General features: G+C 35.2%; 2 protein-coding genes across 3 annotated transcripts in view; one reads left to right on the plus strand and one right to left on the minus strand.

Moving 5' to 3' along the window:
• Nucleotides 1-3502, plus strand: LOC105284975 (nuclear pore complex protein Nup107). The gene is made up of 7 exons (XM_011348870.3): nucleotides 1-381; nucleotides 493-977; nucleotides 1122-1329; nucleotides 1428-2281; nucleotides 2391-2708; nucleotides 2815-3066; nucleotides 3180-3502. The coding sequence occupies exons 1-7, from the start codon at nucleotides 159-161 to the stop codon at nucleotides 3279-3281; spliced, it is 2442 nt and encodes an 813-aa protein (XP_011347172.1). The 5' UTR covers nucleotides 1-158; the 3' UTR covers nucleotides 3282-3502.
• Nucleotides 3503-9326: 5824 nt separating this feature from the next.
• LOC105284976 (protein Skeletor, isoforms B/C) overlaps nucleotides 9327-18437 on the minus strand; it is a 62313-nt gene continuing 53202 nt past the window's right edge. Inside the window, exons 5-12 of one of the 2 annotated variants that reach the window (XM_026972903.1) lie at nucleotides 16270-16508; nucleotides 14989-15169; nucleotides 14496-14516; nucleotides 14055-14415; nucleotides 12810-13133; nucleotides 11826-11949; nucleotides 11386-11680; nucleotides 9327-11251 (exon numbers count right to left, since the gene is read on the minus strand). In XM_026972903.1, coding sequence (XP_026828704.1) covers nucleotides 11102-11251; nucleotides 11386-11680; nucleotides 11826-11949; nucleotides 12810-13133; nucleotides 14055-14415; nucleotides 14496-14516; nucleotides 14989-15169; nucleotides 16270-16508 — 1695 coding nt within the window. In that variant the 3' untranslated portion in view covers nucleotides 9327-11101. The remainder of the gene's footprint in view (nucleotides 11252-11385; nucleotides 11681-11825; nucleotides 11950-12809; nucleotides 13134-14054; nucleotides 14416-14495; nucleotides 14517-14988; nucleotides 15170-16269; nucleotides 16509-18437) is intronic. The other variant, XM_026972904.1, reaches the window with a different exon arrangement.

Below are 18437 nucleotides of genomic sequence, written 5' to 3' on the forward strand. Positions count from 1 at the left end.
AGTCTATGCGCATTATACGTGAAACGGAACCAAACGGAATCAAACGGAATGTAGCTTTGGTATTGCGTCGAAGCGTGCGTATATTTGTTGATTATCACGTTTACTCTTTACAGTAGAAATTTGATTATCTGATTGTATTTCACGTAATTCGCGACATAATGTTACGCTCCGAGAAGAACGATATCACCATCAGGGAAATGATGAAAGACAGTACAGCAACCGGAGCAATTTTGAAAGCGAACGAGCCATGGCGAGAAGCCAAAGCGAAGCTCTATTACGATTTCTTGCACAGCACGCAGGCCCATCTCTCGGAAGCGCAAATCTTTGATACTATTGCAGATTTTATACAGAATTGTACCGATACATTAGAAATAATGAGAGGTATTAATGTCATAATGGAGTTTTAACATTTAGAGTGTGATATTATCTTATTACGTTATTGCAACAAATGTTGATGTTTCTTAAGTTTTATTGAAACATTCTTTTCGATAGGTATGCAGTCGAAAGTTGAGAGCACCGAAATAGCAGAAGAAGAAATTTCTTTAGAAAGTGAACGAAACACATGGAGACTGATATATTGCCTTTACCAGAATCGCATAAGCAGTGCTAACTTATCTACTCGAATGGAACACGATAATCAGACGAGTAACAATTATATCTCTGAAAAAGATGTTATAGAGAATTTATACAAAACTGAGAGTTATATTAGAGAATATCAACTGATCATTGATTGGTTAGAGAAGAATGCTCTGGATCAGGCGGATAGACATTCAACTATAGAGCTTTTCACTGATAAAACGGTAGCTTGGGAAAACACGATTCATCAATTGCAAAATCGAAGTTTAGGGATTGCATTCAGCTCATCTAGACCGTTAGTATCATCTCTTGATCCTGACGCACCAATACGAGAAGGTAAACCACTGCACGATCTGGACAGAGAAGATGATGCCAGACTCGAGAAGAGAATGTTTATAGAGGTACCTATATATATGCATTAATTATGTGTTTGTTTTTCATTATATGTTATTTTTATAAATTTTTCGACAAATTACAAAAGTAATATAAAAGGAGAAATAAAATACAATACTTGCTCCATATTTTAAGAAAATTTCTATCATCAGGTTCGTTGTGGACGTCTTCAAAAAGCACAAGCATTAGCCATGCATTGTGGTCAACCTTGGAGAGCCGCATGTTTATTAGGATGGATCCCTAATCACGATCCAAATTACATTAATCCATTGACAGACACTAAATTACCAATTGAGGGAAATCCTAACAGGAGTCTTTGGAAAGTTTGCGCTTGGGAACTGTCTCAAGATAAACGTGTAGGTAAAGATCTTATCAGATATTACAAGCTACAAAATATCTTCATTATAGTTTGTAACTAATACTTTTTTTATGATACATTTGTGTATGCATTTGTGCAGGTGTATTCTATCGTGCCATATATGCGAGTCTCTGTGGTAATGTTCAGTTACTACTACAGATAGCCTCATCTTGGCAAGATGCGCTATGGGCATACATGAAAACTCTTCTCGATATCAAAGTTGAGTCAGAACTGAGAGCAACGATGGCAAAGATTTATACGATCATGCCAGAGGAATATTGGAAAAATGAGATCACGTTGGAAGACGCGTTCAAAGAGCTGCACGCATCAAAGAATCCAATGATACGCGGTCAATCTAACAAACCCGATCATTTAATTCAAAAGTACATAATACTGGATCAGATACCGAAGCTGATGACAGAGATCGAGAGTATGTTGGATGTCGGCGTCTGCGATTCGCAGTTTCTCAGGTTCCTCGCACATCTGATACTGTTTTTTAGACAGATCGGAAAATGTACGAAGAGCAAAGTTGAGAACAAAGTACTGCTGGCGTACGTTCGTGTTCTCATTGAGATGGGCGATCCGACTTTAATCGCATTCTACACAGCTACGTTACCTCAGGAGGAACAAGTAACCAATTATGCCTCTTATTTGGAGGACGTTAAGGAATATGAACAACGCAAGAAATGTTTACGCGCAGCGGAAGATGCAAACTTGAACGTGGAAGCAATCACAAAATTAGTTGTGGAAAATATACGTAAGAAAGATGTGGAAGTCGATTCGACGGATCTAAAGGGAACTATCACTCACTCGGATATGGAGAAGATCAATGCATTGGATTGGTTGATCTTTTATCAAAGTCAGAGAGAGGAAGCTTTGTGGCAAACGAACGCCCTGATTCGATATTTTCTAACTAACGAGAAGATTGATGCGGCGCGAAAAGCATTTAACAAGGTATAAGTAATTACTACTTATATCGATGTGTTTGAAGATTCTAATATAATTTATCATTAATAATTTAAAATTAATTCTGATGTAGATTATTTTCTTATACTTTTTATAGATCCCATCAGATTCGATCGAATCAGTGATGGCTGAATATCCAAGTATGGAATGTACAATTACGAATCTTACGATAACTAATAATTTATCGAAAAAGGCGGCTGCCTCGATAAGAGAATACCTTTGTTACAAAACGTACCTCGACGCTCAAGAAGGGTTCGGCGAATGGTTCTCGCATTATCATCATGGCAAACCTACGCCGCTGGAAGAATTGTCAACGTATGCCACGTTCACGGAGAAGGTCGCGTACGATCACAGAAAGGCACAGTACAACGTTGAATTGGATAGATGGAAAAGTACGATGCAACATCACACAAAGGTTTTATATTATAATAATAATAAATCTTTTCTATATCTATTATATAAAATAATCATATATATATCGAATAATAATAATCAAACTGAGAGAGAATATATGTTTTCAGGCTGTGAAACAGTTATTATTTAATGTGCTATTATTCCCGGACGGTGGTTGGCTCGTCGATTCAAGGAGTAGTAATGACGAACCATGCACACCTGAGAACGAGCTCAGGGATCATCAGATGGAGAAATTGCGCGAGCTTTGCATTCCTAAAGTCACACTTCTATTGCATTCCGTTATGTCCGAAATGAACGAGCATGCCGGATGCATTCAGCTGGCTGACGTACTTGCCTCTGAGCAATATCAACTATACAAAGTACGTATAAATAACACGTTGGTTGATTGTCGACTCATTTTTCTAATCGTATTTCTAAGTATGAATTTGCTTTTTACGAAAACGTGTATTAACGTCTCGATGTCTTCATACAGGTATTCCCAAAGGGAAGATTACGCGAAGTATTCAAAAAAATTTGCGAATCGTCTCTTATCTTGATGGATCAAAAGAAAGACGCTTGGGGATATTCAAAATGAAGTTTAAATACCTCATTGTATGTGTGTGTGTGTGTACAGTATATACAGTAATATTACTACATATTACTGTACAAGTCTTTTCGTGAAATTACAGTGAAATGCTATTTATGTCATGTCTTTTTTTATAAAACCAGTTTATTGTCAACCACAAGAAGTGAATATAAAATTTCATACAATGTTCAATAATTCATAATCATAATATATCATATAATACCTGTTTACTTAGATGCTCTTTTTACCCAATTGTTAATTAATGTAGCGCTATCAAAGCCATTAAGATTAATATGTGGAATGTGATGAAACGCATAAAAGAGCAGAACATCCTGAGATACATTTTGCAGGCGACACTTAGAACTCGACGACATTAGAGAGATATTAGATGACAGATGATAGATATTTCTACAATCTCGTATCCTGATTGGATTGCATAATATCGGATATGACTGTAAATCGATATATGCCTGGAATGCAAGAGTAACATCGAAATTAAAGCAATTCCATGCGGATTCCATACGGATCTAAACGAACGTCGTTTTAACGTACATTAAAAACTTGTTAGTGATATGGTTCATTGTCTTGTCATATTCTAGTCACTATTGTCAAAGAGGGAATGATGTTTCTTGTCGACGAGAGCAGTCTTCTATTCACCAAATTTTACCTTCCTTCAAACATAGCGTGATTTTTGAGACTCCGACACGTGCGCTGCCTAATTAATGCTACAAGTGAGACATTTACACGATACATTACTCGCGCGTATAGACTATATAAAGAAAATTAACATTTGACACGCACAAAGTGTCGTCTACCTAAACAATCGGAATATTTTTACGACGCTCGCGTGTTCCGACCAATATCGGCCGATTTTCTTTTTCTTTACTGTAAGAAATATGTCAAATTAAATGGTAAGGATTGACTTCTCATTAAATGTTTTACGTGGTTGCCCGTTACGTGACTGTTGAGGTAACTGCGCACTGATATATTAATGCCAGATAAAGGTACTCCAAGATAAAGAGATATGAAGATCATTTAGAACAAAAAAAGAACGTGTTCTAAAAGTTTTCTCAATTTCTCTAATGCGAAAGAAACGTGAATTGCATCATGAATTTCTTCACAATATGGAGCTGTTTAACTGTTCAAACTTTGGACAGCCCTAGTCCAAAGACACAAAAGAAATATTTGTATCTTCCATTCATGCTAAAAGATAACAAGATCTTAAATAAATTTCAATATTTTCTGTATCAGAAATAACACTAAAGATTGAAGAACATCCAAATAGCTTTCAAGCGTTAAGCTTGACTTAGTCGAAAAAGACTACTTTAGACAGTTTTTAGTCATTTGTATTGTTTGCACAGTTGAGATTAAACGGAGATAGATTAACGAGTGTTCGTCTTTCCGTCTTTCGTGCTACCCAGCGTGATGTATCTCACCAAGTGAAAATAGACTCACGCGCAACGCCGGAAACGCGCCTCTCGGCAATTCTCTCTGCATGTTGCTGAATCTCGTATACAATTTTATGCGCATTCAAAAGATCGGCATTCCCCTCGCGAATGAATCCGCACAAGTGTCCATAACGGATCGCACGTACTTACTCGGATTTACAGGAGGTGACGGGAGATGCCTTGTTCCTCAGATAAATTCTGCGATAACGATTAGACGATTAGTGGAGTTAATTGCTAGTTAAGCTATCCTAAACACATAAACGTCGAAGAGAAATGAAAGGGTTGAAAATTCGAGTATAATCTTCGCATACGATTCGACAGGCGCGATGGTCGCCATCGATCAATTTCGTTCGTCAACTAAACTCTTTATTCTCTACGAGAGGTGTCCTAATCGCTAGTACGGATACGCTTTTTGTGTGCAGAACGATTGAAACGTATTTAAAAAGTGCTTAAAGACAAGCGTTCCATTTCTGTCAGACTATTCCAATAGAATCCGTTGTTCTCGCGAAAACCGTTTTTAAGGACTGGATGCATCAACATTAACATTTTTAAACTTCCAGCTTCTTTTTATGTTTCCTCACCTATTATTAATGATATTTTCATTGAAAATATGACAATAAAAATTATGCAAAACTAAGATCAGACTACCAAATACAGTTTATATGACTTAATATAGCCATATAGCTTAATTTATATTGACAAGCTTAATTGACAATGTGAAAAAAGAATAATCCAAAAGTATCGAAATGTATTAATCTCTTGCTAGATTCAATAACTAATCTTTCAAAATTATAAAAGAATGTTTTAAATCATATATATTTTAAACGTTATCATGAAAATTTGGAGTTATCAAACTAATTACAATAAAGTTACATGAAATTAATTACTGAAAAATTAGAAGATTGTAATTTTTGAGCCAATTATGATAATAAAATTTAATTTCTCAATCTCTTTTTTAGTTCTCCATTATTATATTAGAATTAACTAACGCAGATTAATAATATCTGATATTTCCTTGGATAACTCTATATTTGTCATTAATGAAGAAAGAAAATAATTAGCGCTGATGTTGTTGCAACTGTCCTGAAATATCGCCATTCCGTACGCCACAAAAGGAGCGTTTTTTGTGGAATACAATACATTTGCAATAATTTGAGCGCAATATGATTCGACTTCGTCGTTCAATACGTATTAACAATACTTCATTTCTTGCTTAATACAAATTTAAAATAATGATCTCGAGCTCTTATAACTACCTCTATTTCGCTTATTGAGAAGTTACAAGATCGTTCGTACTTTTACAGTATATTATCTAAAATATTAGCTGCGCGATATAGAAAGCTAGTTTTGTTTAATTTCGAAACGTATATAACCGCGCAAAGCAGTGAAACAGAAAGAATCAATAAGAAATTTTTGCAATATCTCACGTTATCAATAACTAAGTATTTATAACCGCCAGGAAATAATGAATACAAATAATAAACAAATGTTCTTCGACCACCACTGGCTAAAAATATATTTATAATGCACAACGTTTCGGCTTAATTTGAAGCCCTTCTCAAGTGCAAACCAATTAACATCATTTTTGTTAGAAAATGATATATAATGTTAAAAAAATGATGTTAGAAAATGATATATAATGTTTAAAAAAATTATATATAATGTTAAGGTAACAGGGTAACATTATATATCATTTTTTTTAACATTATATATCATTTTCTAACAAAAATGATGTTAATTTGTTTGCACTTGAGAAGGGCTTTAAATTAAGCCGAAACGTTGTGCGTTATAAATATATTTTTAGCCAGTGGTGGTCGAAGAACATTTGTTTATTATTTGTATCTCACGTTATCTTATTGCATACGTTAAACGCTGAAGTTACAATGTAAGAATGGCGATATAAATGCAAGGTGCGCGCGCGCGTGTGTATGTGTGTGTTTGACACCGATCGATATCAATTTACACAATTAGTTCAAATTGATCACAGAACTTTAACGTTTGCTATAAAACGTATACATAGTTATATATATAACGCAATATGGTACTGCAAAAACTTCCTGGTGATTGTTAATCGAAGTGTTTGTGATAAAGTGATACTATTATAACATAACTGTTGCAATATGCAGGGTGTCTCAGAAAGAATGGGACAATGCTCGTGTGCAGATAGAGCGGACTGAACTGAGTCGAAAAGTCTTGTACCATATATTTTACAATTTTCGCAATTTTCGAGTGCCTAGCGATCGCAGTGGCAATGGCTAGGCAGGCCACTTGTAATAAACAACACCCCGCGCGCCTAGCAACCTTGATCGCTAGGCGGTCGCATCTCGCCGCGCACTTGCATTCGGTGGTAGGCCGGAATAATACAGTAATTTTTAATAATTAATAACTCGTTAACTATTGCTAAAATTGTAAAATGGTACAAGACTTTTCGACTCAGTTCAGTCCGCTCTATCTGCACACGAGCATTGTCCCATTCTTTCTGAGACACCCTGTATATAACTCTTGTGATACTGCGTTGACAATGTTTCCACACATATAAATAGATGTTTTAAAAATGTACGAAATCTAGAAAGGCGCATACAGTCAAAACGCAACGAAAGATTGTGCTAAAGACGTCCTTCCAAAATTTTCTGTAACACTTATCGTTAATATGATTATATTATAGCTAATTATCATCGAAATTGCATAAACGTACAGTCCATACATGAGAGCGCGATAAAAGTTTCATTCTGTCCTGCCGCACTTTTGTTCATGTGCCTTACATCGTAATCGTGCATGGATGGAAGCTTATAAGTAGACTTCTCTCCCTTCCCCTATAGTACGTTATTAGTGAATTTAAAGATAGAATCTAGAGTTGTAAATGTTACGCTCTAAATATCGCTAACAATTCGAAATCATGTTTGAAACTGTACAACATTGACGGCTGCTCGCATGCAGTGTACTGAATGACCAATATGTTAACTTTAGTCTCTAGGGCGCTTCCGCAAAAACCACGTTTCTTTTATTAGGTGTACAAATTAATTTGATGTTTTTTTCAAGAAACTTAGCCTTTACTGCAAAAAGATATTAAACATGTCAATTTTCACTCATAATTTTCTAATACTTTTCTCGATCTATTTGGGCAGCTAAAGAAATTCCCTTTCAAAAAGAAGAAAATAAATAAAAGCTCAATTTCTTAAAAAAGAAAGCATCGCATTAATTTGTGCGTCTAACATATCGTCCCTTTATACGTATTGATGTACAGTAATATAGCCGAAAATTTTTCTTACGACCTATGCTATTATTTGTCTCTTATGAACTAACAACTTGGGACATCGTCGGGCTGCTCCTAGAAAAATGGAAATGTACATCAATTAAATCGCGAAAAACTGAAAAAATTGCGTTAAGTAAATCATCGTGGCTAAATATTTATATGATTCAAGCGAGCGAATGGCTTTCTCAAAGAGGTCGTGAAAATTATTAATTAATAAAAACACAAATGTAAGACTTCTTTTTCACGAAGATTTAACATAATTCTATAAAATTTACATTCCGGATAAATAATGAGTTTTAAAAAGTTTATAAGAAAAAGAGATGCGACTGTCTGTATTATTATCGCCTGTGATAATTTCAGGTAAAGCGGAAACTTATTAAACGTTTCGGCTTAACTATTAATTCTTAAAATGATAGTAAAATTCTATTTGTACCACTAGACGCGGATATATTTCTTTATATATGTTATTGTCTATGTGTATTATCTCTGTATATATATCATGCGAATGGAACACTTTATCTACGCAACTTACGAGTTATGCTTTATTGCAGAATTATGCGATTTAATTTATCTTGTACATTTACATGCACGAATGATTGATCCGTACACGTGTAACTTGTCATGCAATTCGCTTCGATTTATGATAATTTAAAAGAGCTTTTTCTGGGAGCAGCCTGCTTCTATTATTCCTGCAAGTTGATAATTTATTATTGTCATTCACAGAAGTAGGAGTTTTATCCGCTTACAAACTATACCGCGTTCACGGAGAGAACAACCATGCTTTTCGTCCGGTTCGGTCAGATCCTGCTCGATGAGACACCTATTTTGCCACGTCGCCAAACCGGTCTTGCAAGCCAGACTAGCTGTAGCCATCATGTACGCTATAGAGGCCCTAACCAGTGATGCCAGAAATTGAGCTTGGTAGCATGCGATAGCATGTAGTATGTTAAGTATGTAGTGAGGATAGTCTCGTGACGTACATAAGTCACATCGTGTCCGTGATAGTCGCGTCGTGTACGCACATGGTAAATTACGATATAATAATAGCGCGATGTTCAAATTATTTCATCTATTTTATTTACAAAGAAGGGCGTCCAAGATTGTATGATAACGCACGCGGCACTAACTATAGTAGCGCGTTCGAGTTTTCCCACTTTGCCGAAAGCTCTGCGTGGTCGTTCTCTTCGTGAATGCGGTATAGAATCTGTTATACTTTCGAACAATGTCTTTAGAAAAAACAAACGAATGAAAAATATAGCGATAGCCTACATCTCGAGCAATAATCTCTTTATTGATCGGGATTGCTCACAAGTATTGTCATATCGAAATTCAGCGACACAAACATCGATTAAATGTGTTCTTATTGTCATTTATTGTAACTTACACGTTAGTAATTAATACGAGATTCTACTTAACGATCTTACGTTATTACATCTCGCTCTCTTCGTAAAGCTAGATAATGTAAGTTTCAGAGTTTTGTTTTGCATATGTTTATGTATGATACTCGCCTGTGTATATAATGCGCATGTAATTAAATACAAACTGGTCTTTTCGTGCGATAAGCGATTGAAAGAATCACAAAGGATTTCTTGCGCGGTAAATTTTGATGTGGACACACGGGCACTTAGGAGCTGGACACGGATTTAAAACTTGACTCTGACTTGAACATGAGAAACATTAATGCTACATCCGCTAGCCTAGTTGATTATGTATTCCGCTGATTTCTCTTGGCTGTACGCCTTATCTCTTGCACCGTTTTTCCGGTGTAGAATAAACATCTACACGAGTAATCACCATATGCTGTTTTTTTTTTCGATATTTCGATGCTCTGCTTTTCTTCTTTACCTTGCGCAGAATTATCCTTACCAATCGCGTGAAACGTGCGTACAAACGAATATTGTCTAATAATTTGACTATTTAATTCAATTATGTTAGCATGGAGGACATAATTAAAATGGTCTGAAATATTTGAAAAAACTTCTCGATGCAATCTTTTCTCTCTGACATTTTCTTTCTTTTCTTAGCTTTACTCACATACGATACGCGTCACGCATAAGAGACCAGTTCTAAAGTACTGCACGGTGTCCCTTGTTGAGTGGGTCCTAATCCTTGTAATTAAAGACATTTATTATCTGTACCCAAGGCACATTTTATACTTTCATACTGTTTTAGGAAGGTCCACTCTATAGTATATACATATTATAGCATTGTTACACGTACAGGGGATAGCTGTTTGTAACTTGCATCTCCCTTAAGTATTACTTGTTGTTCTTCTTCTTTACTTTCTTGTACATAATTCACATTTCGTTAACGACTCTCTCTCTCTCTCTCTCCCCCCCTCTCCCCCCCTCTCCCCCCCTCTCTCTCTCTCTCTCTCTCTCTCTTTCGTTGACTATTCTACGTATTATTGTCAAGTCGACAGCATTTATAAATGTATTTCTTACGTACTTATTTACCGATTTAAAAAAAGAAAAAATTACATTAAGATCAACTATAACTTTGTGCAAAATTTACATTGTACATGTACATCGCGCGCGATGCATCTTCGTTTCCTCGCACATCGATTTTAAGTGTATAATTAATCTCAGCACATCTCCGGATACCGGATATTCAGATATCCTTTGCCCCTGATAATGAACGTTCATTCATTATTGTCAGAATTTCATTGGTCTTACCCAAGTTTTACATCTCATCATAATTATTGTCAAAATTTCATTGGTTTACCCGACTCTGATCATCATTATTGTCTTTCTAAGTTAAAAGTTAAAGAATACTGAAATTTCACGTCCCTGTGTACATGTTCATATGTGTATATATATTTTTTTTATGTATATATATATGTATATATATATTATGTATATAATATATATATATATATATCATATAATATGTGAAATATTGAATCTGTGATAGATCTTAAAAATATTTTGCTAATCTTTTACTTTACCTTACAAGTAGACCTTACGCGCTAAATACTTTCTTACAACCTTGTATCGTGTTTCGCCGATTTAGCAATCGTGTGTGTTTATATTGTCATCGTTTCTGCGATCATCTTAAATCGAGCAGTTTTCGTCGCCAACTTCGTCTTCTACTATTTGTTCCGCGTTTAAAGAGGGAAATCCGGCAATTCATCTCGAGAATAAAAGAAGTGTGATGATAAACGTTATGAAGATCGTAAATGCAGGTAATATTCGATCGACGCCGTTAACGTTCCTTTGCGAGCTGTACCCTGCGTCGACGACATGAATCTTCCAGCCCAAATGATTATGCGTGTAACACTGAATGAGAAGAAATTAAAGTAAGTAAAAGTGCTTAATATGGAAAATAATGTAAAATTTTAATCTTGAAGCGTACAATAACATGTACGCTTATAAATAAACGATTAAATTCCAGTTTCTCCATAAATCCATACCTGGTAGTATACCAAGTCCGGTATGTCCTCTTGTACCGTCCATTCGAGTTTGGCGGGGTCACCCTTATCACATTTCAATTCGAGTGTTTGAAAGAAGCTCTTGAACGTCTCGTAATTATCCGCGTTATCCACTGTGTTGCGGATCCATTCGCAGTAACGACCGGCTGCGGTCGGATAAGGAAATCCCTTGGAATCATAGTTTACACCGGCGAATACCGTTTGCTCCATCTGCTCGCTTTCGCTCTTCTGTCCGAAACCACCTTCCGAACTGTCAGTTATGTAGAATGGATGATATCTGACGACAGCGTAAGAACGTTTCGCGTCAAGTTCTCATAATGACGTGGCAGAGATATTGTAGCGATACCGATGTAATCTCGCATGTATGTGTGTGCTGTGCATCTTGAAGGATGTCATCGCGAATAAAAGTAAGTATGACTTACCTAGCAGAATTGGAAGAATCATTTCCACCCTCTACGATGAAGGTATAAGTTTGACCTCTCTCAACGGTGATCTCCGGGATTAGCAAGTCATTGATATACCACGCAATGCCCCAAGAGGGTGTACCTAAATCGCGATAAGAAAATCCATTTATTGATCAATACTCTTCAAATACGCGTAGAGTAAGTTTTGTGTTTAAGTCATTTTAATTAGTATTGTTATCCATTTTGCAACATAAATTAGAAAAGAGAACGGAATTCTAAAAGTTACATTAATATGTATACAGCCATATATAGTTAATATGCTAAAATATTCAAAACTTAATAGTAAGACAATATATTAGGTACGTATTAGGACAATGTATGCAACACTTTTAGTTACTTTTTGCACGTTCTCGCTTGTTAGGTGCATAATATATGCAATACAATTCAGTCACTAAAATAATATTTGCCCCTGTTTTTTACGATTTTTTTACCATCTGCCGCATAAATTTCGAATTTCTTTGCAAAAAGAAGTTTTTTCATATCTCAGCCACATCTCAAAAGTTAAAAATTACTAACTTTCTGGCCAAGTACTAAATACAAAATACGGTTTGCTAAATACGAAAAGCATACATAGCCTTTCATTGCTCATCGTGTTCATTATTGTTTTTCAAAGTTATGTTTATCACGAAATCATGACATATGACATATATTTTATAAACTTTGATGCCAAACTTCTTCAAAAATGTAAAAGAAGCAAGAATTTATTTCAAATTTCGATAATAATATCACGAGCATCAAGAGCACTGAAACAAGACTAACGTAAGAACTTTTGTATAGACTGAATAAAATACGTCGGCAAATTGATGAGATAAATATTTTTTGTTAATCACAATTTAATAAAATTGTATCTGATCTGTCAAAATAATTTCGTGTTATAAAAAGGAATTAGGAAGGTATTACACATATGTAACGACATCGACAAAAATGCATCGCAATTAATACCTGTTATTCGCGAGTATCCTCTTTTCGCACCAGTCGGTCCGATTCTTGCAGTGAAAGTATCCGCATCAGTGATAACGGCCGGTGTCCAGGGCTCGAGCTCGGACTCGTCCGGAATATCGTACAGAGAATTAGTACAGTCGTGGACATTCCTGGGCGACGTAAAATCGATACGAATGTCCTCGGTGGTCTTATCCAATCTCTCATGAGCATTGGCTTCACCCTGTGAATTCAGAGGGCCGATGGCAGCGATCACGGTCGTTTCCCTTTCCGGTATCATCTTGTCTTTCACTGGCTCGTTGGTCCTCAGTGGGCGCGTGTATGTAACTATAGACAATTAACATAATTGACAGCTATACAATAATCAATTATTAACTTTATTTCATATCTTAGCTTACTTTGTGTATATATATATATATATATATTTAAAAAAAACTGAATTAATTTGTACACCTAATATAATTGTCATGACACATCATATACCTTTTTTCTATCATTTTAAAGATCAAAAACGAGTAAAACGATAATGATAATGATTATACGTTAAATTAAATTTAATTAAACGTCAAGTTCTTTTTATTGTAAAGTAGGTAAATTGCTTGCAATTTTTAAATCATGCGCGCGCGCACACACACACACAACACATACCGACGTACAGGAATATATATATATATATATATATATATATATATATTAAATTTAATTTAACGTATAATCATTATCATTATCGTTTTACTCGTTTTTGATCTTTAAAATGATAGAAAAAAGGTATATGATGTGTCATGACAATTATATTAGGTATACAAATTAATTCAGTTTTTTTTTAAGAAATTAAACCTTTATTTAAAAAAAGGCTGAACTTCCGAAAGGCACCCACACCCGATTTACGTGTTTTTTGGTGAAAATGTTCGAAATGACTCAAAATAAATATCCTAAAATAGATTTTTCCGAATTTTCATTTGGAAAAATGGATTTCACGTAAATCGGGTGTGGGTGCTTTGCGGAAGTTTATCCGAAAAAAATAATTAACATGTCAATCTTCGAAATATTTGCCATCATTTTCTAATATTTTTCTTCATCTATCGAGCAGTTGACAAATCTCTTTTCGAAAAAAAAGAAAATTAATTAATTAATTAATTTGCACACGTAATAGTCAAATGTGCGGTAATTAGTTAGTTATCATTTACTCCGTATTCCTAACGTAGTTATTTAATTTCTAACGTATTTTCGACGTACGGAGAAATATACCTGTTGTTATGCCGTTTTTTCGTTCTCCGTGCACGAATACCGCATCGTTTCTTCCACCGACCCTCTTATCGGGGCACACGCCCCTCTTGCCATCACACTGGGCAAAGTCCGACATGTAGTAATCCTCGGCGATGAACTTGCCGGTTCTATTGTCGTATCCGATCACGACGACATCGCCACCGAGCATTTCAGCCTTGCCCTCTTTACCTGACAGCCCAAATGCTACGTATTGGTCTTCCCTGATACGTCCCGAGACCCGAATCTGCACATCCTCTCCCATTAGTTGCCACTGCACTTGAACGCGGCCTTGCAGCATTTCTTTGCAGTTGTTCGCCTGCTTGTTAGGCGGTGTGCTGCTCGTCTGGAAAAAAGAAGCAAAAGTGCGAACTGTAACTTCAACACGGCGGATTATCGCCCGTGCATCGATCGTATTGTACTTACTGGATTGTACCACCACGGTGGCTGTTCCATTTAAAAATCAAGATTGACATTATTATAGGGAGAAAATTACGTTGTGACAAGGAAACGTAGAGCAATCGAATTTTAACGGCAAACTCTTGACAATCGTTATATTATCAGAAAAGCACTAAAACTAAATACTAAGAAGATTTATTTAGTCTTAGTCTTATTTCATCAAGAAAATTATAGTTACGACAGTTTAAAAGATGATTAAAAACGAGACTCTCTTGCCAGTGCGGGTTTATTAAACCTAGAATGTCAGCAAGGTTGGATGGGATTACGCGCGTGTAGTTTACCATAGAAAGACGCGAATGTCCCTCTTCACAGTGCATTCAATACATTAAGGCCTTTCATGCATATCAAAGAGCGAAGTCTTGTATATTATCATTTCATAGTGAACGTTAATGAGGGTTCGTAAGGCATGAAAGTTTGGGGCATATCAGGTCGGTGGATTGACGAACTCATTTTGGTTTACCGTAATTTTCGTCTGGCCGAGAGCCGGTGGAACATCGAGGTCCTTTGGAATTAGAACGTGCCCGAAATTGTGTCTGTATTCGACACACCACACCGCAAGCCAATTGATGTCGTATACTGTCAGATTCCCCGGTAGCACAATCTCGATATCCTCTCCTTGATATCCTCTTAATGGTGCCGAACTGTCGAAGGATAAAATTAATAATCATCTCGTTAAGTTGAGCAGATAAAATCTAATAAAAATACATAATATATTTTCTTTTGCACAAGTTCTTTCTAAGAATTAAAGATTATTTCCCAATAACAGAGAGTTTATATTTATAGAAGGTAATAAAACAACTTACACACTTTCTCAAAGTAAGATTTATAAACATAGAAAAGATAATTATACATTCAAAATAATTATACATATAAGCCTTCCCAGCAAACACAAAATATAACTATTATATAACACAGAAGTAACACGTAATATAACAACTGTTATATGTTATTAATGTTGAGGTTGCATAATTTACTTTGTAACTGCAATATAACTGCGTTATAAAACTGTTATACATTGGTTATAATAATATAACAGTAATATAACTGAAATATGCGATATTATATAACTGTAATATTTGCATATTATGTCTATGTTATATATCAATTTTAACATTCAGATGAAGAGTTGTCCGGTAAATGGCTTCGTTTCTCGCATGCAAAATATAATACAAAATATATATAGGAACGGTGATCACGGCAGGGCACAACTTGTATCGTAAGTCCATTTCTACGATGAAGTGGTACATTTTTGAACGAATAATAAATAAGAGGAAAGTACGAACTTGTACATAACGTTTAGGAAAATAAATTAAACATGCACCCGTAGTTGTAGAGAGAGGAAGAAAGAATAAATAATATATATTCCATCTATATAACATTTAAATAACATTTTAGTAACACGTTATATTATTGTTATATTACTGCAATTTCGTTTGAGTGGGAAATTACAACTAACATATACGTTATATGTAACGAACATGTTATATTGCGTGTTACATTCTGTTATATTATGGCAATATCATTGTTATATGACTGTGTTTGCTGGGTTATTATATATTAAATAAATAGAATAAAATGTATACTTGCTGCTTAATTTTAAAGAAAATTATACCATAGCAAATTAACAATTTAAACTGTTGGTCAAATCTTAAATATACATGTATTAAGTAGTGATCAATAATAACAATTTTCATGTCAAGTAATTTATGGATCGTTTTACTGGTTGTGTTTCTCAACTGACCTGCCTACTTCATTGGGAACCTTGATACCAAAATGGCTGGGTTCTGTACCATTGCCTACCCAAAAGTAAGCATCTGGACCGCCACCATCGTAATGCAAATTCGGTATGTAAATGGTTTTGCTGTCTAGAATACTGATATTACCACTGCGAAGACCGTGCGCCAATCTCGAAAATTCGGGAAGTACTTGTAATTTCGGTACTTTCAGATCAGACGGTATGAAAACGTCACCAAAATCCACCTGTAACATATAAAATAATATATGTAATATATTTTATATTTTTGTTTTATGCAAAACTCATTGGCTCTTTATAATCTCAATTATTTCTACAATTATATAATTTATATTATTAATTATAAATCTCTACACTCTCCTCTCTAAATATTTTATCAATACTATATTTTAATTGTATAAAAATGCTTTTTTTATTGTTATCCAACATTACTGTGTGTGAATGATAACTCTTGTGTGTGTATGTGTATATGTGTAACATGAAATATTTAAGATTAAAGAATACAACATATATGATCGATAATTGTATAATATATTTTATAATTTTATTATATCGATCATATGTTGTATTCTTGATCTTCGTGGAATTGGAGCAACTTCACCAAAATCGTCACAGCGCTAATTTATTCTTTTAGAGACATGCATTTACATCCTTTACGTGCATTTACATGCGGTGTCATTCAAGGAGCCGATCTATCATTCCCTACCCACCGTTCGAATTGACTGACCGAGAGAGGAAAGAGATGAGGGGTTTCGGCTCTTTTATATTCCAAGTTCCGTCAAACGTTTCAACGCGTGAGAAGGAAGTCGAGAGGAGAGAGGGAAAGAGACAGAAAGTGAAGAAGCAAGTTATCGGTCGAAGGTTCATAAAATTCGAGAAATGGATTCCACCCTCCGTATAGCGAACGGGCTCCTCTTTCTCCAGGGAGCATTTTATGGGAGAAAATTCAACGTTCGCGACGATTTCTCAACTCATTCCGAAACCCTGAACAAATCTATTCGTGAATGGCAAAATAGCGGATTTATATTATGCTAGCCTTCATCGGGTGGATTTTCCTCGTTGTGTGTGTGTGTGTGCGTGTGCGTGCGTGCGTGCGTGTGTGTGTGTGTGAGAGAGGAAAACAATATAATCGAGTTTCGAGCTAAAACAAAATCCTCTTTTAAAAGCTTTCGTAGATGAGTTCACTGTTACCTTAAATCTCTAAAGTTAGATATATTTATAAAGTTAGATATATTTTACTCTTAGACCATCTTCTATATATATATAAGCCAAATACCACTCACTGACTCATCAACGTGCAGCCCGAACCACTGCATCTATCGACTTGAAATTTTAAGGGTATATTCCTACTATTACGTAGGTGCTCACTAAGGGTGGGTTTTCCGAAATTCCACCCCTAACGGGTGAGAAGGGGTAAAATGTGTTTTTATTTAATTCTACACATAATATCGCGGGCGAAGCCCGCGTGACGGGGGACGCTAGTATAAGTATATGGACCATTAATGGCTATGTTCAGGTTGGTTGTCAAAAAGAGCGATATCACTAACCAAGGACTAACAGAATTTGCTATAGTTTATACCGTAAACTAGCAGAAAATCGTACAAACGTATCAAGTGAAATAAACATGTGTGTATTATTTATTATTATTAAAAACCTTAAACCATGCCGAGTTATTGTTTTATAAAACATATAAATTAATAATTTTAATATATATATATAAATTTACATACAGGGTGTCCCGGATTTTAACCGACAAACTGCGGGAGCATATTCTACTAGTGGAAATAAGAAAAAATTCTTATATCGAGTTTGCTTAGAAATGCTTTATTACAAAGTTATAAACCAATATTGAAAAGAAATATGAGATAAGTAACAACGGATTTTTTCACAAAAATAAAAATTATCTACGCAATGATTTAGTGACGCATTTCAAAATGTTGTCCTTGCACATCGATACAAGCTAGACATCGACGTAGTACAGAATTTGTTACAGTACGACATTCCTGAAAATTTTGTTGCATCTCAGTAACTGAATTAGTAATTCGTTGCTTTAAATCTATCTGGTACTCTCCTGTTAGGAAATCTACGTTGATACTCTCGTACGGCAACTCGTGCATTTCCGTCACAGAATCCGTACACGAAATCAATATCAGTGT

The sequence above is a fragment of the Ooceraea biroi genome, chromosome 10 (genome assembly GCF_003672135.1).
Source record: "Ooceraea biroi isolate clonal line C1 chromosome 10, Obir_v5.4, whole genome shotgun sequence".
NCBI classification, from domain to species: domain Eukaryota; kingdom Metazoa; phylum Arthropoda; class Insecta; order Hymenoptera; family Formicidae; genus Ooceraea; species Ooceraea biroi.

Excerpts from the sequence above, each read along its gene's own strand:
- LOC105284975 (XM_011348870.3), top strand. The coding sequence starts at position 159 with ATGTTACGCTCCGAGAAGAACGATATCACCATCAGGGAAATGATGAAA. Across the intron at positions 978-1,121 it reads AGAAGAGAATGTTTATAGAG|GTTCGTTGTGGACGTCTTCA; the intron begins GTACCTATATAT and ends TTCTATCATCAG. Across the intron at positions 3,067-3,179 it reads AGCAATATCAACTATACAAA|GTATTCCCAAAGGGAAGATT; the intron begins GTACGTATAAAT and ends GTCTTCATACAG.